This window comes from Dipodomys spectabilis, unplaced genomic scaffold (assembly GCF_019054845.1).
Source record: "Dipodomys spectabilis isolate Male_0828 unplaced genomic scaffold, ASM1905484v1 ptg000009l, whole genome shotgun sequence".
NCBI classification, from domain to species: Eukaryota; Metazoa; Chordata; class Mammalia; order Rodentia; family Heteromyidae; genus Dipodomys; species Dipodomys spectabilis.
In genome coordinates this window covers 31,463,525-31,487,129 of record NW_024870686.1, presented here as the reverse complement: position 1 = coordinate 31,487,129, position 23,605 = coordinate 31,463,525, and the positions used below count along the sequence as shown (strand labels likewise).

The 23,605-nt window shown below is 44.4% G+C and overlaps 1 protein-coding gene across 3 annotated transcripts; it reads left to right on the top strand.

Moving 5' to 3' along the window:
- The first annotated feature begins 460 nt into the window (after window positions 1-460).
- Window positions 461-22,196, top strand: Slc18a1 (solute carrier family 18 member A1). Of its 3 annotated transcripts, XM_042701786.1 has the most exons (15): window positions 461-584; window positions 1,936-2,281; window positions 3,161-3,219; window positions 5,437-5,520; window positions 6,391-6,483; window positions 8,145-8,234; window positions 8,472-8,515; window positions 11,221-11,281; window positions 11,377-11,472; window positions 17,076-17,154; window positions 18,488-18,539; window positions 20,139-20,202; window positions 20,477-20,596; window positions 20,794-20,927; window positions 22,083-22,196. In XM_042701786.1, exons 1-15 carry the CDS (start codon window positions 461-463, stop codon window positions 22,194-22,196), a joined length of 1,560 nt encoding a protein of 519 aa, XP_042557720.1. The 3 variants fall into 3 exon arrangements, with proteins under 3 accessions (XP_042557720.1, XP_042557728.1, XP_042557735.1); XM_042701794.1 differs by lacking the exon at window positions 11,377-11,472; XM_042701801.1 differs by lacking the exon at window positions 20,794-20,927 and having other exon boundaries at window positions 22,083-22,171.
- Window positions 22,197-23,605: the final 1,409 nt, after the last annotated feature.

The window sequence follows — 23,605 nt, the reverse complement described above, 5'->3', positions numbered from 1 at the left end:
TTTGCGTAGAATTTTTAAATGACACTTTAGTATTTCAGAAGTTTGTATTTATTACAAACAAGAAGTAAGTAAGAATCTGGGTGAAACAAACCTAAGCCACCAAGGTGAGATGTGAATGCCTGCCATTTGAGAACCATGGACAGGTGCTTTGTGGCATCTCTCTACATGCTAGCAATAACCCAAGCACAAATCACCAGCAAGTAAGCAGAACTTACCTGGCAGGCATTCTGGGAATTGTAGAGTTACTGAGATGCATAAGAAAAAACAACAACAACAGAGATACAGGGACTGAGAATTCACAGATGCCATCCCAATTGCTTTGTACTTTTCATTATAGCAGTGAGTTTTACTCACCTGGGCAGATCTCCTCCACCTTCTTCTACAGAAGACCTGTAGCTGTAGCAGTGTCCATCCTAAACACCTAGAGAAGACTGCACCCCACTCCAAGCTAGGCCTCACCATGCTCCGGGCTGTCCTGGGAGCTCCGCAGCGGGTCCTGAAGGAGGGGAGAGCATCTCCACAGCTGGTGCTGGTGGTGGTGTTTGTCGCTCTGCTCCTGGACAACATGCTCCTGACGGTGGTGGGTACGTCGGTCTCCTTGCTCTGTCAACTTGCTCATTTCTACGACACTGGCAGACAGTACATACCACACCTAAGGTCAGCAGTGAGGAGGATCAGAGATTGCCACGGATTAGAAGGATGTGCTGGCCATTGTTAAGGTTTCAGGAGAAGGAAGGTCAGAGGGCAAGAAGGCCCTTGTGCCAGGATGACCTCGCTTTTTCTTCCTCTCAATTCTGTCCACCTAAGGTGCTACTGCACACAGTGGCCTTTGGCACAATCAGCATCTTGCCACTGTGATTTTTCCCCAATAACTAATCAACTCCTGATCAGTTCTTTCTTGAAGCTTATCCACTCAGATTCAGGCTCATCTAGCAGACACTCACAAATGTTATGTTATCTTATGGCAATGTATGGATGTGTGTGTGTGTGTGTGTGTGTATGCTATCCCTGAGCTTTTTTGCTCTAGCCTAGCACCCTACCATTTGAGCCACACCTCCACTTCCAGAGTTTTGGTGGTTAATTGGAAATAAGAATCTTACAGACTTTCCTGTCCAGGCTGTCTTCAAACTATGATCCTCAGATCTCAGCCTACTGAGTAGCTAGGATTACAGGCATGAACTACCTGCACCAGGCTGAATGGATATTAGCACACGTAAAATATATGCTTTTAACTGAGACAAGTGGTTAGTGCATTATAGACTATTATTATTATTATTCATGGTTCTGTAGTTATAGTTATATTCTATAGAATTATAGAAAATGGAATTAATGAACACTGAATTATTACTTCTAGAGTAACTACACAATCCACTTATACAAGCACACATACACCTATACCTGCCATATAGACAATAATCTTAAACTTAATGTAGCATATCCTTTAAGCTTCTATTTTCTTTACAAAAGAGGACATTGGTTCTAAGTGTTAACTGACATATCCAAGACTACAAGCAACAGGTGCCAGAATTGGAATTCAAGCTTCATGAAACAGACTAGAGTTATAGTTTCTTATATCTCATCTTTAATCTTTTGGTCATCTTGCTATGATAGATGTGACAAGGAAGCAGAGTTCCAAATTTCCTTCATTCTGCACAATTCTGTTTGTAAATTGATGATCAGGTTATAATAAATATTAATGAGTAGGCAAATTACCCAGTACAGAATCCACAAATCGAAGCAGAGCAACTATATGATAAGTGAAATTTGTGCACTTTAGCTAATAGGATAACTCGAGTAGACGTGGTCTTTAGTAGACTTTAAATGATGCCACTTAGATATCTTCTTTAACAAAATCAAATCTCATAGCAGCGGTAAACAAACAAATTTGGAAAAAGTTCTGTCCTTAGTCCTTGTCATGTTCCCATTCATTTCCAGTGCCCATTGTGCCTACCTTCCTGTATGCCACAGAGTTCGAAGAAGCCAACTCTTCCCTGCCCACCAGCAATCCTGTCAGCCCCCAGCAGCCTCTCTCCTCGGCTCCCTTCTCCACCATCTTCTCCTTCTTTGACAACACCACCATGATTGTGGAAGGAAGTGCACCCATGGGTTCTGCTCTCCCAACCTGGCCTCCAGTCACAGAAGCCAGCTCAGCACATCAAAACAACTGCTTGCAGGGCACAGAGTTCTTGGAGGAAGAGAACGTCCGAGTTGGGGTTCTGTTTGCTTCAAAGGCTTTGATGCAACTTCTGGTCAACCCATTCGTGGGACCTCTCACCAACAGGTAGCTCAGTGAGCTCAATGCTTCATAAGTACTCCCAGACACAGGAATAGCAAGCTGAGGTTTCAAACAGGTGCTTGGGAGAGGAAAAGAGGTGACCCTTGAGGATCAAATGTTATTGAGGAAATGTTATTTGGGGCGGGGGGGTGCTTTGAATTTTGCTAGTGATGTAGTGATTATTGAGCATCCAGTAGCAGTGTCCAACAGCTGTAAACTACTGAACATGCTAAGAGGGATGCAGGTGGCTAGGGACATCCTTCAATGGCACTGGCTTCTGAGTAATCCTGTTTGGGAATATCTTGATTTCTTTTTCATGACACTGGAGGTTGAACTCAGGACTTGCACTTGCATAGCTATGTAGGAGCTCTACCACTTGAGTCACTCTGTCAGCCCTTCTTGTACTGGTTATTTTCAAAAAAGGGTCTTGCTCTATGCTTAGGTTCGCCTGGACTCTAATACTCCTAGTTGTGCGGCCTCAAGACGACAGACATGCACCACTGTTCTTGGCCATTGGTTGATGTGGAATCTCAGGAACTGTTTTGTTTGGTCTGACTTTGAACTGTCATCTTCCAACCTCTGTCTCCCAAGTAGCAGGGATCACCCATTTGACCCAGTGCCTGCAGCTTTATCCTGATACTTTAGGAGACATATACCATATGCAGGTTAAACTTTCTGGAAAAGAGGATTTTGATGTTAGTCTTCTGGTAAATTTGCATGTTTGCCTCTATTAAATAACATGTCGTTTTCCATCTCCGTACTTCACATTCAGAGATATGTTCTATCATGTACTCAAATGAATTCATTTCAGTTCCTACAAACAGTAAAAACTATAGTCACATCATGTGAATGTCTACTGAATGAGATCTTCTGAATTCCTTTTAGGATTGGCTATCATATTCCCATGTTTGCTGGCTTTGTTACCTTGTTTCTCTCTACACTGAGTAAGTAACTTCCTTCCTATTTTCTTCTTTTCATTAAGTTGTTTGATTTTTTTTTCATGTGATTGCAGTGCGGAGAGCAATGTCAGGTTGGACTGGATTGTAATTAGGCGTGAGATTACATGACAGCATGTCCATATGAATGTTTAGCAGTTTCTAGACTAAGGCCTAGAATAGCAGTAGCAACTTACTCTCCTTGGGAGTGGTCTGTTCTGCTACCATAGATACTTCATTTACTTCTGTGGGAATCAAAGGTGTTGTTTATATATGATTGTGTGTGTGTGTGTGTGTGTGTCTGTGTGTCTGTGTGTCTGTGTGTGTGCATGCACACATGCAAACTTTTTTAGTCCCCCAATGTGCATGTTCCAGATGAAGTGGAATAAAGTGGGTCTACTTCCCCCTCTTACACAAGATGCCCAAGGATTGAAGATGTGATGGATCAGGGTAAATATAGTAGGAAAAGATCTAACTTTGAGACTGTCTCACCAGACTTAAATTTGAATTCTGGCCCCCGTTGCTGGCAGCCTTGGACATGTTAATTAACTCTGAATGCACTTTTTTTATTGTGAAAATATTGTACAGAGGGGTTACAATTACATGGGCAAGATAATGAGTACATTTCTTATCAAGCATTGTAGTCTCCTCCTTTGTTTCCCTTCCCATCCTCCTCTGCCCCCCTCTCCCCATCCTCCCCACTCCCCCTCCCCCCCCACATTTTTTTTTTTAAATAAAGAAACCAGGATGTATTTGGCAATGGAAACAAAGTTTTTATCTTTATCATAAAGTACTTGTCTGATTCTTTGGCAAGAACTTACATTTTAAAAGCTTTAAAAAAATCTGTAAAGATTTTATTATTATTATTTTGTATTATTCATCAAACAATAATAATGGTTTTCATGAAATCACCATGGAAACTGTACTGGATTGGTCTCATTCTAGCCAAAAGAAAATACATTTAGTGTATTCAGTGTAGGCATTTAGTGTATACATCATTTTTTAGAGTTGATTTTCACATGCTTTAGAATGCCCATTACCACCCTCTGGGAAATGATGCTCCATGCAAGTAGAAACTAAACAATGGCCCAGAAGTGCCAAATGAAAAGAAAATTAATTTGATCTTCCTGAATACAGTGACCTTCCTAATTTTCCTGTGATAGAGGTACTTATCAGAAAGAATGTGATACTTTCAATTTTAAAACTAAGACAAGTTGGTCCCCTTATTCTCTAAGGACAAAGAAACAGTGGATTTTGAATAGACTAGCAATCAGAAAGACTGAGAACAGACATTGGGGGCTAGCAGGAGAGCAAGAATGTGCATGCTTGGGAGATGATAAATAGCTCAGTGTGATCATGTCGGAAAGTAGCTGAAGATGATCATACACACAACCAAAGATACCAGTAATGAATGGGCAGAAGGATTAAAATTCCTCTGATTCAGACACTTTAGGAGAGATTCTTCTGTTGGAGGGAGACATTGTTATAGAATCGAGGATAAGGCATGTCTAGACCTACCAGTCTGACCACCAACACCCTATCATTTAGTTTTTCATAACATTCCTGTTTGGTTCTCAGTTTAATGTATGATAGTCTCCAACACACAAATACTTTTAGGGTATGAATTAGACTTTTTGTTTTTCACATCTGCTACAGAATCTAGCAGAGCTCTGCACTTAGGATTATATAATAAACACTGATATGGATTGCTCAAAAGATCTTCTAATATATGGCAAGGGGAAGGATCTGATAGGATCACAAGATATTTTCTGTCCAATGCCTACATTCTTTGACATGGCTTATTTTCATGGGATTCTAAATGAATCCCACAAGAGTGTGGCCATCCAATGTGATATAACTACGGATTCAACAGTAAAGACAATGTCTGGTTTCCAGCCCAGGGCATTGGGCTTTATGAACTTCCTCAATTGTGGTGGTTAGGATGTTGGACTAGCAAGAACTATGGCCACTCATCCAGCCATTGTGTGGGGACTTAGCTTATGTGTTGGTGGTATGTCAATCTTCTTGTCAATTCAGAATCAGTTATGATTGAGGACTGAGGGGATAAGAAAGATAACTTCAAGAACAGAAAGTAAGCACCATCATGCTTTCTTCAAACATAAGCATAATGATTCATCTCTGCCATATCAGAGGCGTGCCATCTGGTGGCCGGGGAATCCAAGGTACTTTGCTAATTGAAGCATTCTTTCTATTCTCTGTGCCCAGTGTTTGCTTTTTCTGGCACCTATGCCCTATTGTTTGTGGCTCGCACCCTTCAAGGCATCGGATCATCCTTTTCATCTGTTGCAGGTAAAACTGACATCATTATCAACACACACACACACACACACACACACACACACACACACTCCTTTTACCACTAGTGAATACCTTAGAGATTATACAGTTTATATGGGAAAGTTAAGGAAAACACTATCCTGGTAGGTAGAAATTGTTTCTGGAACAAGGTAATTTTAGAGTTGCTTAGATCTCTAAGCCTACCCTGACTTCCCATGATGCTAATCAGTGCAGCTCCCTCAAGTCAGAATAAGCCCAAGGGAAAACTATGAAGTGGAGCTGGCTCCCTTTTACTGCCACATCATGGCCCTTTCTTTCCACTCCTTTATTTTATAGGACCAGTTATACCAGTGATTGTCATCATAGTTTATTAGCATTGTCATTTACAATATTTCAGGGAGACTGCAAGGTTGGTATTTTATGCCATTTTATATGACTGAATTGCCTGAAGGCACAATTGCCCTTTATTGACAGCCTGCCCAGTATTTTCATTCTTTTTTTTTTTCCAGCACTGTGTTGAACAGAACAGTCCTTAGTCATAGATTTCCTGTTCCATAGCTACCTTATATATGGAAATGCGTTAGGAAATGACAAAACACTGTGAAATGTTGTTTCTAGACAATGGTGTTCTCCGTTAACCTTCCCAGAAGCCTTTGTACTTCCAACAATATTAATGCAAAGAGTGAGTGCTGTGGAATTTAGGGAACCAATGGGTGGAGAGTGTTGGTATTTGCCAGAGTGTGAGCTCAGTTCTGTAAGGCCCCACAAATGAAAGCTCTCTCTAAACCTATCACTGAAGAGGTAATAGGCAGGGAGTGAGGGCCCTCAGTCAGCCAAACAGAAATCTCCCCTATGCTGACTGCACCATCATGCTCTTCTCAGGTCTTGGAATGCTGGCCAGTGTCTACACTGATGACTATGAGAGAGGAAGAGCCATGGGAATTGCTTTGGGGGGCTTGGCTCTGGGAGTGCTGGGTAAGTGTACCTGGATGGAGATTTAAGTTCAGGAGGTTAGGGGTGCTGCTGCACCTCCAGAGATGGCTCCAGGAAGCAAGTGATAACAAGGCCATGGAAGACAATAACTATTTTTCTTCCCTCCCTCCCACCAAGGACAAGATGATGTTTTCCTTCCCCTTTAGAAGCCAAGTAGCTTATAAGGGCATCCTGAAACTCAGCCTGTCCAAAGCAGTGAAATTCCTCACATTCATGGTAACTGCCTGCTGCATCTCTGCTTCCAAGGTTGGCCAATGCTGTCAATATGAAAGCAAGCCCTTTCCACATTCTCTGAAGAATTCATCGTGTGTATCATCTCTCTTATTCTTTACTGCCATCCCATGAAGGACAAATGATTGTCCCCAGGATGGAAAGGAGAATAAGAAAGGTCAAGGAGCCCTCAAGGTCATTCAGCCAGGAAAAGTGAGATCTAAGATGAAGAGTCATGTTTTCTGTATTCAGAAGCCCAATGGTTATACTTCCCTTGAGTACGGATTATATGGATTGTATTTATATGGATTAACTAATAGTCCCAAAAGCTACTTATTTTGCTGAGCATTTTGTGCATGACAAGCACAATGCTAGCACAGAGGGCATATGGGTAAGAAGATCAGACACAGTTATACCCTTTAGGAGTTACTAGCTCACCGGGAAGACACCAAAAGCCTCTTCCATGGCCCATTTTCTACCCTCTTTCACCACTGAGAGAAGTGGAAACAGAGAGCTCTTTTTTGGTAGTATCCATGTAGTTGAACACTCAACCAAAAACTTTGATGTTTTCTGGATTCCATCATTCCAAATAAATGAGTCCATGATATGGACGCTACACCACAACAAGGTCAGATCCTTACCCCTCCCTGGTTAGAACGTGGCACCTGTATGATCCTGGTGCCACCTGGAGAATCATCCTGAGTCCTGAGCTGCTGGTGCTTCTCCTTGGCTAATTATCACTGACATTTCTCCCTAGGCCACAAGGCCAAGAAGATCTCTCACCCGGATATTCAGAACACCTGACTAAGTGACCTCAACAATTCCCAACTTCTTTCTTCTCCTCCTAAATGCATATAATAAAAAAAAACCCCACTGGCTTTCTTCCTCCACCTCTACCCTCTCTCTTAACACCTCTGTGTTCTTCTTATGTGTTTATGTACTGCACTTGGAAAAGACAAGTCACTTGGTCTTTCTTACTTACTATGTTGGGCTTACATAGCATTTTGTACATATAACATGCACTGTTTAGTTTTTGCCATGTTTGAATTAATTAGACAACCCCTTTCCATCCCTACTATGTACCACCTTGAACATTCCCCTTCACTACAAACTGGGGACAGGGACAAGGTCTTTTCTCCTCCTCCTCCTCCTCCTCCTCCTGGAGGTTTGTTGGAGATAAGAGTCTCATGGTCTTTCCTGCCTGGGCTGGCTTTGAACCAGGATCCTCAGATCTCAGCCTCCTGAGTAGCTAGGATTACAGCCACCCGTGCCTGGCTGACCAAGGTTTCTCTATCTTTGAACCTCCAGAACCTCAGATGGAGCTCAGCCCTTCATAGGTCTTTAGTAAATGCTCACTGGGTGTTGTGGGTGGGTCTTGCCTTTTTCTCACTGGCTAGATGAAACCTCAACTCTGTGTGACTTTGTCTTTCCAGTGGGCGCTCCCTTTGGAAGTGTGATGTATGAGTTTGTTGGAAAGTCTGCTCCATTTCTCATTTTGGCCTTCCTGGCACTTCTGGATGGAGGTAGGTTAACAATGTAGCTCCAAGCAGGTAAAAGCATACGGCGATGCATTATATTGTGGCATCAGACTTGACTGCTCATGGCAGGCCAAGCCAAGGTTAGATGGATAAAGGATCTTCTTGATCACAAAAAAGAAGGAAGAAACTCAGAGAGTTATGATATGGTAGCAATGTGGTTGTTATTAGAGCCATTGGCCAATCAGTGGACAAATTAAACTCTCTTTGTCTCTCCTTTCTTAGTGCTCCAACTTTGCATCCTGCAGCCTTCTAAAGTCTCTCCTGAGGTATGTAGATATCAAGACCCATCACTAAGAGATACATAGAATGGCCGAGGGTTGGTACCTCAGCATGCCTCTCAAACCATAGGGAGAAATGTGAAGGGATGGATACAGAGTAAGAATAGTCAAAACTGTTCTTGAATTTCCTGATGGAGTTATATTTGGAGTAGTATGTAGATGATGGTAAAGGAAGCTGGATTAATACTGGACAAAGATGGGAGAAAGAATCTTATTTAAAAAACAGTTTCTTGTCAGAGGGAGCAAAGACTATAAAGGCCTCCAGATAGGCTTCTTCTAACAAGACTTCTGTCGAAAGCCTCCCTCACAGAATCTCATGTTGTCACGGCTAGAAAAGTTCGGAGTTGGCATCTGTCTGACTTCAAGTCAAAGGTGGTTCTGGAAGATCAATGTCAAACCACATTGAGTTGAATTACTCAACAGGCAGAAGGAAAGCTAAGAAAATGCCTAAGATATGGGAATGTTCGAGCTAAAGATCTGTTCTTTGCATCCAATGGCTCATCAAGATATTTTGGAGGTAATTTACAGCTACACAAGTTCTTGATGACCTTGTGTATCCCATGAGCTTTGCCTAGCATGATGTCTATGCCTTATCACACACATTCCATGGGTCAAGGACAGTTTCAGCCTCATTCTACAAGTAGAGAAATAGAAGGTTAACAGACAAGCTCCTGAAAGAATTTGGCATAGTGACGCAAGTGACACTTTGAGAAGGCTCTACCACCTGCTTTGCTGGGGCCTCTTTCAGCTTACAGACCTGTCAGCCCTTGGGAACTGGCTGTAGATGTAGAATGTCTGAGTCATGTGCCACCACCCACCTTGGACTCCTAAGATCCAGAAACACCAAAGACCTGCTGCCTGGACTTCCAGGCCTGGAAAGTGCTCGGTTCTAACATCACTCTTAACACCTACCCAGGCTTAGAAACATTCATCCCGATGGTTCTGTCACTGTTGACTGAGCCACCTCTGTTGCTAGCAATGATCACTCAGCAAGCAAGCTGAGCTGGGGATACTAGGATAAGCAGGGTATCCACAAATATTATTTTCAAAACTTGACCCAAATAGTCATAATGCTAATGTTATTTTTTGGATATATGGAACATTATCATTTAGAAATAAAAGTTACTGAAATGTATACTCAGAGAATGTCAGTCCCTCCATGGCCTTCCTACCCTCCTTTACCCTTACTGCTTGTAAGTAATCAATTTAATTTTTTCTTATCTTTTTGTCCTTTTCCTCCTCAAACAGTTCATGTATGTTACATGCCTAGGCATTTTTATTACACATTCTTCTTTGAATTTCCCACTTTTCTCTCACTTACATGTAAACTTCCTAGATTTTTTTTTGTCAGTTGTAGGGCTTGAACTTGTGGCCTGAGCACTGTCCTTGAGCTTTTTTTGCTCAAGACTAGTGCTTTGCCACTTTGAACCACAGCACTACTTCCAGTTTTCTGGTGGTTAATTGGAGATAAGAGTTTCATGGACTTTCTTGCTCAAGATGGCTTTGAACTGTCTCAGGTCTCAGCCTCCTGAGTAGCTAGGATTACAAGTGTGAGCTCCTATTATTTTTCCAGCTATGTGTTCCTAGTGTGAGCATATGTTTATCATATTTCATTCAAGTTCCTATGTGAGCATTTATATAGATTAAGTACTTTGCCATTACAAATAGTACCTCAATAAATAACCTTATATGTGTGTTTGTGTATCTGTGTGTGTACTTATAATGTTGACAGTAATTTTTAAATTCCTAGAGGTAGGATTGTCACACCAAAGGGCTTATTCAGATTCTGGATAATTTTATGATTTACATCAGTTTCTTTAAAAAAACTAGGATGAAGGCATAATTTTGTTTTTAGGGTCTCAATATGTCTTAATCCATTGTCAGAACTTTTAAATCTCTCACTGAATATAATGTAGTAGACATGAGATGATCCAGAAGTTAGAAAGAGGAAGAGATTCCATTTACTGAGTCAGAGAACATGGTGGCAAGAAGGGTGTATTTGAACTTGACCTTGAACAGTAGGCAGGATGAGGTGCTATGGAGCTGAGAAGGAAGGTGGTTTAGGCAAAGGTGACCATGGTGGAAGAGGGACTTCTGGGACATGGGAAGGAAGGTAACAGCAGAGGGGGAATGATTTGAGGAGCTCCCATGGGAGCAGCCGCTCACACTTTTCTCCAAGACAGACATTTTAAACTCCATGTTCAAGCTGTTCTGCTGCTCAACCCATTGGCTCAGAAGCAGTTAGAGGGAAGATTTTGGATGACTAGGTTTACTGAGGCGTGGGCTGCAGTAGGCTTCTGTGCTTACTTGGGGATTTGGATTTTGTGGCTCTCCTGGGACGGACACAGAGGCCAGAGAGATCTTCATGGGAAGGCTCTGGGACACCTGTTGTCAAACTCTGGTCTTGCTACCACTCATTGTGACCTGGCCAACTGTCATTGTGAGTTAGAATTCATCCTCAGGACTGCCACAGGGCCTTCCTGACTCACAGGACAGGCTGGCTACAGCTCACGCTGGGATTCCAGGCAGGATACATTCTCTCTCTGGATGTAGGTTTCTGGGTCTCTGTAGCAATGGAGCTGATGTAGCTGGTGTCTGAGTTCCTGTGAGCACATTCTCTCTCAGACTTTGTGGAAATGGAGAGGTGTGCAAACACTGTAGAAAAGGAAGCTCTTTGTTGTCTATATCCTCAGAGTGTCAAAGGGACTCCATTACTCACACTTCTCAAAGATCCTTACATCCTGGTGGCTGCAGGTAAGCTGGCCCTGGCCTCACTATCCTACAGGCCCAGAAAGTCTGTCTCCAGGAAGCCATGGCGGCTCACAGAACTCTCCTCCCTACCCCACCAGGTTCTATTTGCTTTGCCAACATGGGAGTGGCCATCCTGGAGCCCACCCTGCCCATCTGGATGATGCAGACCATGTGCTCTCCCGAGTGGCAGCTAGGTAAGCGACCTCAGTCCCTGTGACAGGCTGGGGCAGTAGGTGGGTTTTATGGGCCCTTCCTCAGGTAATCAGGAAACATCAGACCCAGGCATCAGTATTTCAGAGGGTGCCTGAGTCCCTTGGTAGCAGAATTACCTACCTGTCATGACTATACTCATGGATCCAGATTCAGAGGGTGAGCAGTTATCAGAAAAGCAACCAGAGAAAGAACAGGGGGCTGGATGGTACCTGCCTAGCTGTATGGTAAAGCCATTAAAGGTTTACAGTCAAAACACCTTGGTTTACTGGGTACCAGTGGCTCACACCTGTAATCCTAGCTACTCAGAAGGCTGAGATCTGAGGATTAAAATTCAAACAGCTTGAGCAGGAAAGTCGGTGAGACTTTATCTCCAGTTAACAACCAGAAAACCAGAAGTAGTGTGGTGGCTCAAGTGGAGAGGGCTCACCTTGATCTGCAGAGCACAGGGACAGCACCCTGGCCCAGAGTTCAAGCTCCACCACTGACAAAAAACAAAAGAAAGCAAAACAACAAAAAAAAAACCCTTGGTTTTTGTTTCTGCTCCTTTGACTGGCTATCCAAGTACCTGCAAGTCATTTAAATTCCTGACCACCACTTCTTGTTTTTAATGATAACCTCTTTTAGTTATGTGAATTATAAATTTCATAGTTTACATGAATTATTCATTTAAAGCTTATTTTGTTCAGTTGTTTTAATAATTATGAGAAGCACACAGGCTAGAGACTATGGGTTCTATATTATAGGTAAAAGCAGAAACCTTGTTCCCTTATTTATTTTGGGTGGTACTGGGAATGAATGAAACCCAGGGCCTCATGCATACCAACCAGGTAAGCACTCTACAATGCTACAACCCTAGTCCTCTTCCTCTGTTTAATAAGGCAAATGTGGCATATAAACTCTGGGCTTCTATAGCCATGAAGATTTTTTTCATGCATTTTTGGCCTCTTCTTCCTGTCTAAAAATGGACATCAAAGTACCACCTGGTTCAAAGACAAATTGTTGAGAACAAATAACACAAGCTGTGGAGATGCTGTGTACCACGTGCAGGTGCAGCACCTCCATTAACCACCCACACCTCCCCCTCCCCACCATCTTACTCCCTTTCTACCATCTTGTCTCCTCTAAGCAAGGGTGCTCAAGGAGGGTGAACTGTGCTCTCTCCCAGAGATCAATGGAGCTCTGTGCCCAGGCGGAAGGTTCTGGGCCTAGGAGAGTGGATCTCAGTTTCTCCCATTTCATGAAGACCTTCTGACTCATGTGAACTTGAAGCAGGAGCTCCAGCTCCTTGTGGGAAGTCCAAGGGAGAGAGGAGCCAGAGAAGGTTACGTGCAAATATGCAAATGGCTGTCATTTCAGGAAGGAAAGAGGTTTGTGGGGCCAGAGAGCAGTCTGATAAGGCTCTGATTCAGCTCAGCACATAATAATAAAAGGCACGGAATCTAATTTTGTGGGGAACAATTCTAAGCCAGGCTCCAGCTGCACTCCTAGCCCCAAATTGAATTTTTCTAGGTTGCAATTGTCTCTGACCATGACAATTAATTGAGTTAGTTGGTACTCAGTACAGATAAAACTCTTCTAGCCTGAGGCTCTGGCTCCAGAGGGTCTGGGTATCTTCAGCTTGCAGCGGTTCTTCTCAGAACTGCTTGGTTACCAGCCTCAGTTGCTGGTTACCCAGTTGCTTACCCATCCTTTGCCAGTGCCCTGACAGCTTTCCTCAGTGCTGTCTGCTAGAGATGCAGACAGCACCAAAAAGCAGCAAAGCTCTTTCCAACGATGACAGCGGAGGCATTTGTCATCTGTCTGCTTCATCCTCACAAATGCTGGGATTACAGAATGTACCACCACAGCTCAGTTGTCTTCTTTCACTTGCAAACATGGAAGTATTTTCCCAAGGTGTTAGTCGATGTGCATGGATTATGGACTCAGTCAACACAAATAACGACCATGTTCATAACTGCTTTTGGTTAAGTTGTCTTGATGGACCCATCTATGTGTAATCGGCTACGTGCTGTGAAGAGTCTGTATGTGTCGAAAGACACGTACTGTGGGGCACAAATTGCGGCTGAAATGTGAGCGATGGCCTGGTTTGAAGAACAGGCCACCTGGACCGAGGCAAATCTCATTTAGGAAACTGTACACCCATTTGCAGAGATGTTAAGGAGACAGAGCTAGGCCAGCGAGCTTCCTAGAAGAGCCTATTTTACACATCAGACAAATGGAGTACTCAGAACTTCTACTTTTTTTTTTTTTTTGGTTAGTTGTGAGCTTGAACTCTGGGCCTGGGGGCTGTCCCTCAGCTCTTCAGCTCAAGGTGAGTGCTCTACCACTTCAGCCATAGTGCCACTTTCGGTTTTCTGGTGGTTAATTGAAGATAAGAGTCTCACGGACTTTCCTGCCCAGTCTGGCTTTGAACGGTCCTCAGATCTCAGCCTCCTGAGTAGCTAGGATTACAGGTGTGAGCCACCAATGCCCCAGACTATTTTTTTAAAGCAATTAAACATAAAATAAATAGATATACTTTGCAACAGATTGCCACACTATGCTGATAAGAGAAGACAAATACCCTAAAGTATACTTCCTTTCTACTCCATACAAGAGAATATTAAAAGCAAACAAGCTTTCAGCCAGTACCTGGAGGTCTGTTGACTTTGGGCTTAGTGTCAATGGCCAGGGGTGCTTTCTATTGGGCTACATTGTCTCCTTGAGGTGTCCTGAGAGGCAGAGGAAGGTTGAGAGTCAAGGAAACTCACTGCTGATTTCAAGCTGGTCCTTAAGCAGAGCCTATGCTTATTACACTGGTGAGGGTGGAAACACATAGTATTGGGGAGAGACGACCCTGGATTTGAGTCCTGCCCTTCACCCACTGGCTAAGATGATAATAACAGAGACCATTGACCCCGGGGCAATTACTCTGTGTCCAGCACTGCTCAGAATACTTGGTTTGTTGTATTTTCTTAATGCGTCATGACCAACCTATCTGGAATGACTCTTCCCTGTCTGAGTAAGTTTTGCTATTATAACAAAATACTCGAGTGGACTGAATTTATAAAGCCTAAAAGACTTATTTGGATCACAGTTTTGGAGCCTAAGACTCCAAACAGCATTGCATGGGCTCTGGGGAGGGACTTGGGTGGATGATGACAATACATGACCACCTCCTCAAATAGGAAGTAAGAGGGTAATTCCAGAATCAGGGTCGCTCCAATCACTTATAACAGCTCACTGTCAGATTTCAGGAGTTCCAGGAGCTCCACCTTAACGCATGGCCACATACTAAGGTCTTCCAATGACTGGAAGTCCTCCCACTCAACCCCACTTCAATGTTGCTTTGCAGTGCTGGATTGCTAAGCAAGTCTTCCACTACTCGAGCCCCATCCTTAGCCCTCATCCCATTCTTAAAGGTCCTGGACCATTGCACTAAGGATCAAGACTACTTTTAGCACGTGAATCTTGGGGAAAGGAGGGAAGACACACTCAAACTATATCTAAACTCCAGCGTCCCTTTATCTCAGAGAGTTTTTTTTTTTTTTAAATCAGACTCAGTTTTGTTCTTTCAAATCCTTGGCTTTGCAAACTGCCCTGTTGTTGCAAACATCCCTATGATCTCACTGTCTTCTCTGAATGGGTCGCCCTTGTGGAGGCCTGGACACCACCTGAAAACATTTTCCTGTAGCTCTCTCAACAGAGTTTCAGCTCCTTCAGGTCCTACTGTCCTTTGCTGCTTCCAGAACATTTCTGTTCTCCTTCAAGAATTGCTCAACTGCTTTGGGGATCATTCAGTTAGATTGTATTTCCCCACTTCTCTTCAAGACAACTGTCTGTTGTTATTCCTCTTCACTCATTAAAGTCACCAACACCTCATATTTCCAATTCTATCTCAGTTAGTGACCTTGGTATCTAGGTGGTTAGTTCTAGTAACATCTAACCTTCTTCCATTATTTTTTTTGGGGGGGGGGTCCAGTCGTGGGGCCTGAACTCTGGGCCTGGGCGCTGTCCCTCAGCTCTTCAGCTCAAGGCTAGCACTACCACTTGAGCCACAGTGCCACTTCCAGCTTTTTTCTTTTTGCTTATGTGGTACTGAGGAATCGAACCTGGGGCCTCATGCATGCAAGGCAAGCACTCTACCACTGAGCCACCTTCCCATCTCCTTCTTCCAATTTTTAATCTTGTGATTAAAATCTCTTGTGATGATCCTTTTCTCTTCTCTATTGGAACCAATCACTCCTACCTATACCCTGGTCTTTATGTTACTAGGACTGACATCACCTTTGAAAATGTGAATTCTAAGCAAGCCAGTTTTAACTTACCTCAGGAGTTCTAGAAGCTCCACAACCCTTGATCATGCCGTGATTAACTGTCTGTTGGCCTCGGTTTCTTTTTCTGTTCTCACTACTCATGTCTCCTCTCCCTCTCCAAAGTTGTCTGGTTGCTGCACCTCCACAGCAGAATGGAGCAGTAGAGAAACATTTGGGGGCTGTGTGGTGTCACTTTATTTTTATTTTCTCCATTAAAAAAATTACTTTCTCTTATTTATTTCATTTTCGCAATACGGGGGAATCAAACCCAGGGGCTCGCAGATTCTAACTAAGCATCCTACTATTGAGCTATATTCCAGTCTCTTTTCATTTATTTTGAGACAAGGTCTCTCTGAGTTTTCTAGATTGGTCTCAAACTCAAGATACTCCTGCCTTGGCCTCCTGAGTAACTGTCACTCCAAGCATGAACCACCATACCCAGCACCCACCTTTATATGCATGGTTGCAAATCTAAAGTGGGGTTTGACATAAATATCCTTCCTAGGAGCCCCTCACCATGTATTTCTTTCTACTTTCAAAAATAACTATTTTATATCACTCCATTCAGAGTGCTGCATGGGCCTTTACACTTGGCTCTGTGTCTGTCTTAACTGCTCTGTCTCTTGCTCCATACCGATAATGAATGAATGAGACTCAGAGAGACAGTAAGTAAACTGTTCGAGGCCACAGAGTGTACAAGGAATGAAACCACAATGGGAGCCCTAGACGGATGACCTGAAACCAGTTTTCAGAATATTTCACCCTTTTGTCACACAAAGGCATGTGTGGCAGAGCCTCACTTTATAAATACTTCTGCAAATGCTACTCAATTGAGTCCTCTCTGTAACCTGGTCTGACATAATCACAGCTTTGCTGTGAGAAATGAGATTCAGAAAGGTTAGGTAACTTATCCCTAGCACAGCAATAAAAGGACAAAGAGAAGAAATAGCAAATCAGGAATTTTATTTCCCAGAAAGTCTATATGTTTTGCTCTGAGATTCATGTTCTCTTGTTAATAACCAAACATATTTTATATACACCAGAGGCTCACTGGAGCTCTTTGTGGGAGGGAGAGGCTCATTAACCCCACAGAGGCCAAATAAAACCCTACTTCTGAGGAAAGTAGATACATAGGGCCCTGTGAACACTGCTTTTGGTTTGTACAGGGATCTCCAAGCCCTACAACAATGATCCTTTGGGATCCTGGAAAGTGATGGGGGTCTGTAGGAGACAAACATTTTAGATGAATGTGGGCACTTCTTAAGGTAAGGATCTGTGTCCTTCTACAGGTCTAGCTTTCTTGCCTGCCAGTGTGTCCTATCTCATCGGCACCAACCTCTTTGGGGTGTTGGCCAACAGGATAGGTCGGTACGTAACCCGGGGTCTGGGAAGAAGGATTGGGGCATGAGATAGGACCGCCGTTCAAGGTTGATCCTGCACTTGGGATGATGTGTAGCTTCTCTGAGACTCAACATTTAGGACAAATAAATTATGGTAAAAACTGCCCACAGGAAGCCTCAGTGGTGGATGGGCAGTGAGGACCATGGTTGGGAGGGGCTGGGGGGGGGGGGGGAGGAGAGCATTGTCCTGAGCTGATTGCTACATCAGTGGAAGAACCAGTGTACACATGAGGACAGCCCTGAAGCAGATAAGCCCAACAGAAAACAGCTGTGGAGGGGCTGGGAAGTTGGCTCAGTGGTAGAGTGCTTGCCTTGCATGCATGAGGCCCTGGGTTCGATTCCTCAGCACCACATAAGCAAAAAGAAAAAAGCCGGAAGTGGTGCTGTGCTCAAGTGGTAGAGCGCTAGCCTTGAGCTGAAGGGCTGAGGGACAGCACCCAGGCCCAGAGTTCAGGCCCCACGACCGGACCCCCCTCACCCCCCCAAAAAAAAAGAAAAGAAAACAGCTGTGGAGAAAGTAGTGTGTGCTTTGTAACAGTGATTGTTAACCTGTTCTGTGGGCCCCAAGGACATTCTATAGCTAGTAATCAAGGGCATAGGATGGAATCAAGATATGCGAGTCTCGAGTTCCCCCACTACAATGGAAATAGCTACAGCTTACATTTTATCTTTGAAGTCCAGCATAAAGACCTTTAAAATAAATTTAAAAGCACTGCTATAAGCAATTACAGATAAGATTTTTTTTTTGCCAGTCCTGGGGCTTGAACTCAGGTCCTGGGCAATGTCTCTGAGCTTCTTCTGCTCAAGGTTTGCACTCTACCACATAAGCCACAGCACTACTTTCTGTGTATGTGGTACTGAAGAATCAAACCCAGGGCTTCATGCATGCTAGGCAAGCACTCTACCACTAAGTCACATTCTCACCCTCTAGAAAAGATTTTTTTGGTGTGTTTTTAGAGGAGGATCTGTAAGACCAAATAAAATATAAAAAGGTATGGGGAATTGGAAACACCATGAATCAAGTTCAAGGGCTGCTCCCAAGAGTTAAATCTACTGATTCAGATTCACATCTACTGAATATGAGCTACTGTACCAGATTGGCTTCTGCTAAGGGAAGAGATGGGAAGCTAGGGAAGAGATGGGAAGCTAGGGAGGAGATGGAGACAAGGAAAGGGGAGGTGAAGCCCTGGGTACCAAGTGTGCATACAGCGGTGAAGTAAGCTTCTGTCCTAGCAAGGCTATTCAGTGTGATGGGTCAGGGTGGCAGGTGACTTTGTTTGATGATGATGTTTTTCTTCCAGGTGGCTTTGCTCCCTGATTGGGATGATGCTGGTAGGGACCAGTTTGCTCTGCGTAAGTATAAGGCCTACTTGAGGGAGCGAGTCATTAAAAGACTATTTTTTTTTCTTTTTGAGCGGGTAGGAATTAGTACTCAAAGAGATGCTCCCAGTGGAAGTGGTGTGCCATTGAAAGGAAGGATGCATGCAAGGAAGTGAGAGGCAAGTGGGTAGCGGGAGCTGGAGTTCCATGGCTTTATGTGAGGACCTACAAAGAGAGATGTGTTTGGCACATGTTGAAAGGCACATTTTACAACCTCATAAAATTATAAAGTCACCATAAGTTCCCATAAATCATTAGGAGAAACAAAATTTATGGCTAGATCTCTAGCCTCCGAATACTTGGTGGAGGAAAGAAGGGCTTTTCCCTCTTCAAGATCCTTTGCATCCCTTTTATGTTGTCTGAAGCTTCATTTTCTACAGACCCCAGTGAAGATCTTCAGTACACAGGCCTCTGGGCTTGAGGGAAGTAAGAGCAAAACTCCCAAACTCCAGGCAGCATGCTCACGATGGGCTGGAAGTCCCGATAAGGAATGTGAGCTCAGCTTTGCCATTGCTCTTTGTGTGGCTTTGAGTTATCTGGATCAAGATCCTCATCTCAGTAGAGAGGGTCTGCAGGGTGGTGGGTGGAATTGAAACTGAAGCACAGTGTGGGAAGGTGGTAAAATCTTAGTAAGCCTTGGCTAGCACTACTGATAGATATAAACACATCTTGGGACATCACCCATCCAATTGTCATCAGCTGCTAATACCTAACAGGTATGTTAAACCTTGTTGGGGCAAATGCTCTGTAATAGTGGGTCTGGGTGCCCAGAAAGGGAAGTAAAGGATCTATATAAGAGGAAAGGAAAAGCTTTCAGTAGAGGGTTGGGTGAGCAATGAGAATGGATGTCATAGCTTGCTGATGAGACACTTCCAAACCATGCTACTGTCTCTCCAGCTGTTGAGCTGTGAAATTCTTTTTTTTTTTTTTTGTCGGTGATGGGGCTTGGACTCTGGGCCTGGACACTGTCCCTCAGCTCTCCAGCTCAAGGCAAGCGCTCTACCACTTGAGCTACAGCGCCACTTCCGGTTTTCTGGTGGTTTATTGGAGATAGGAGTCTCACGGTCTCTCCTGCCTGGGCTGGCTTTGAGCTGGCTTTGAACCGCGATCCTCAGATCTCAGCCTCCTGAGTAGCTAGGATTACAGGCGTGAGCCACCAGCGCCCGGCTGAGCTGTGAAATTCTTTGTTCTGTCTTTTTGCTCCAGTGGTTATCAAATCAGGGGCTTCACCTTGGCTGCCATTAGTAATGGAAAGGATCCTCTGTGAATGAGGGCAGTGTGTGTTGGGTAGAGGATGAGAAGAACCATCCATAACAGAAGAGGAGTTAAGCCTGACACTCAAACTTGGTCTTGGTATTTACTAACTTTGTAACTCTGGATGGAGCAAGTGAATGGTAGCAATGGTACCAATTTAGGCTTTGTATGTCCAACATGGAGGCAAAGATTCATCTTCCTAAGAAGGGGGAAGCATTGAGAGATGGTGCAGATGGTTCATGGAAAACACTTAGCAGATGCATAGCCTCCACCTAACCATCCCGAAGCCTGATGAACTCATCTTTCTTCCTCTTGCAGGTTCCTCTGGCTCACAATATTTTCGGTCTCATTGGTCCCAACGCGGGCCTTGGCTTTGCCATAGGTAAGATGCACCCTCAGAGGTCACAAGAAGCCCTTGAAAGTTGCCATTGGGTCAGATGATCCTCCATGTTTTCACCTCGGACGAGGCAGGTAGAAAGGCCGAAGCCGGAGAGCAGCAGGAGCGAGGATGCAGGGCGACTGGCTCATACTCCCGTGTTGATGCTTTGGGGGATGGCTGCAGGCCAAGGGAATGGATTACATGGGGAGACAGGGGGTGGGGTCGCCACACCTGTAGGCCAAGCTGATTGGCTGAATCCTGTTTGCTCTGGCCACAGGCATGGTGGATTCCTCTCTCATGCCCATCATGGGGCACCTGGTGGACCTGCGCCACACCTCGGTGTACGGGAGTGTCTATGCCATCGCCGATGTGGCTTTTTGTGTAGGCTTTGCTATAGGTATGTTGGTTGGGACAGAGAGGAGCACCCAAGTCCAAGCACCCCGATGTCCCGAAACTCCTGTGGGCAAGTTGGGAGTGGACCCTGCCAGCTGATCATGCTGGATCGCCTCTGGGTGCCCCACGACCCCCTGGCACAGTGGGTAACAGGGGATCTAGCAGGGCGCATAAACCCTTGTGAACACTTATTCCTCATAGGCCCGTCCACCGGGGGCGCCATCGTGCGGGCCATTGGTTTCCCCTGGCTCATGGTCGTCATTGGGGTTATCAACATCGTCTACGCTCCTCTTTGTTACTTCCTGCGGAGTCCCCCGGCCACGGAGGAGAAGCTTGTAAGGCCCTGTGGAAGCTCATGAACTCACCCCAAACCCATCCCTGTTTCTTTCTAGTGTTTCTCGCACACCCTCCCCATCCCTTTTTTTGGTCTTGTGCTCATTAGCTTACCTCTTGATTGTCTCTCTGTTAGCACTTTTCTGATACCCATTTCATGTTTATCCTGCTTTTGTGCTGTGTTTTTTTTTTAAATCTTCTCTAAGAAATGGCATCCTCGCTTGTATGAGTATTAAATACAGAGGAAAGGGAAATGGGAAGCTCACACAGGGTGTGAGCAGTTGGAGGCAGGAGACCAATGAAGACATCCATCAAGGTGATTTTATAATTACTGGAGCTACTAGCAAGGTGTGAATGACCATGTTATCTCTTCCATAAATGACTTCACTGGGCGTATTCATTCATTCATTCATTTACTCACTTATTCGTTTGAATCTGCCATGATCCTTATGGAGTGCTCTTTCTTTGTGTCTCTGTGTCTGTGTCAGTGTCTATGTCTGTCTGTCTGTCTCTCTCTCTTGCAAGGTTTTTCTATATAGCCCAAGCTAACCTTAAACTTAGAATCCTCTTGCTTCTGCTTTCCCAGGGCTGGGATTATAGATATGTTCCACCATGCTTGGACAGGCCATCTCTTTTAAATTACAAAAATTCAGGGAAAGGATCTACATCATTATATTTAAAATGATAAGATACTTTCTTTTTTTTTCCCTCCTGAGACCAGGACTCAAACTCTGTACCTGACATTTTTTGCTCATTTGCTGGCACTCTACCATCTGAACATGCCTCCAGTCCCATTGTTTTGAGACATGAGCCTTCTGAGCCCTGCATGAGTTTGGGATGGGTATAGAAACTGCTTAAAGGAACAGAGGCAGAAACATTCTAAGATAGAGATGCTGCCAGTTACAACCAGTTTCCTGATGCATCTTATACTGTCATGAACAGGATCAATGAAAAGCCTATCTGTCATTGGTCCTGACTAGAGTTGAAATACCAGATCCTTGGGAGGTCTGTGCAGCTTTACAAAAGTAGGAGAGCACCGTACTTACTTCCGAGTCTCTCCTAAGCAATGGTGGGCTTGGATGAGCTAGTTGGAGGACAGCAAATTCAGGAGCTGGTCGAGCATGCTCAGTAATTTCTTTTCTTGCTTCTTGCTGTAGGCTATTCTGAGCCAGGACTGCCCCATGGAAACCCGGATGTACGCAACTCAGAAGCCAACGAAAGAATTTCCGCTGGGGGAGAGCAGTGACGAGGAGGCTGACAGTGAGGAGTAGGGTGGCAGGAAGATTCCCCTGTTCCAGGGAATTCATGAGGCTTCGGGGACTGTTCATGTCAGAAATAGATCATGAGGGTCTGTCTAGTACTTTACTTCCTCTCCCCTCGGCATCGCCTCCCCTCTCCTTCCTCTCCTTCCCTCCCTTCCCCTCCCCTCCCCTCTCCTCTGCTCTCTCCTCTCCTCTCCTCTCCTCTCCTCTCCTCTCCTCTCCTCTCTTCTCCTCTCTCCTCTCCTTTCTCCTCTCCTCTCTCCTCTCCTCTCCTCTCTTTTCCTCTCCTCGCCTCTCTTCTCCTCTCCTCGGTGCCAGGTCCTGGGCACACCTCTCATCTGCGTTACCCATTGTCTCCCTCCACTTTATTCTGGGAGGAGAATACTTCCTCCCAGGCTACTGAGGTCCATTAAAACTGGAGCTGTGAGAAGTTCTGCAGGTGGTGACTCATTTCCCAGAGCTGGCTGCGAGCAGTGTTCTCCTGAAACCAGACTGGTGGTGGCTGACAAACTTTGCTTGATCTGTTCTGAGATTTTTTTTTCCTTTGGCATATTCCTGACAGTTTTGTCTTCTGTTCCCTGGGTTTTCCACCTACCTGAGCTGAGCAAGGTTAACTGTCTTCAATGTCTTGCCAACTATGAAACTTTTTTTTTTTTTTTTTTTTTACAAATAGAGTAGTGTGTATGTGTGTGTGTGTGTTGTTTTCTGCTTTGTTTTGTTGTTGGTAGCTAAACCTTCAGCTGGGAAAATGCCTTTCCCCTCAGTAGATAAAGCCTCTTGCCCACTGTCTTATCTTCATTAGCCAATGAAAAGGAAAAGAGAATGTTTCTTTTATGCTTTAGTCACTCACCCTCACATTACTCCCCCTCTGTTTCGCCTTTGCCTGAACCTTTTAAGTCTTAGATATAAAAGAAGGGGAGTGACAGGCCCAAGAGTTCATGGGAAGAAGTAAAAAGAAACTGCCTTGAAATTTCTCCCCCCCCCCCCCAAGATTTCCTAATAGCCATAAAAGGAGGCATTGTTCACACCTGTTAATGAGTAAGTTATTACCTAATTCAGTCACGGTAAGCCAGATGATGTTCTGTAGCAAAAACAGAGGAGGTGGGCAGAAGTGGAAGGTGCCATACACAGTATGGCATCTTGAAATAGTTATTGGATGATGCAGTTTCAGAAGAGATGACAACTTTGGCACCCACCCCTGTGGCTTCCATTTAAGTAAGCAAACCAGATACACATGGTATAAGAATAATCAACACTGCAAGTTAGTGTACATGTTGTATGCAGTCCAAGGAGGCTGGGATGCTGCTGGTCTGGTGGGTGCAATTCAGGGATGGAGATGGAGACAGGACAGGCTCCCCACCAGGTGGCAGCCCCACCAGGGCAGACTGCCCTATCAGATGGGTCCACCCAGGCTTTAC

Coding starts and splice junctions, on each gene's coding strand:
- Slc18a1 (XM_042701786.1), top strand. CDS start 461: ATGCTCCGGGCTGTCCTGGGAGCTCCGCAGCGGGTCCTGAAGGAGGGG. Junction 6,484..8,144: donor CTTGGCTCTGGGAGTGCTGG/GTAAGTGTACCT, acceptor TTGTCTTTCCAG/TGGGCGCTCCCTTTGGAAGT. Junction 18,540..20,138: donor TAGGGACCAGTTTGCTCTGC/GTAAGTATAAGG, acceptor TTCCTCTTGCAG/GTTCCTCTGGCTCACAATAT.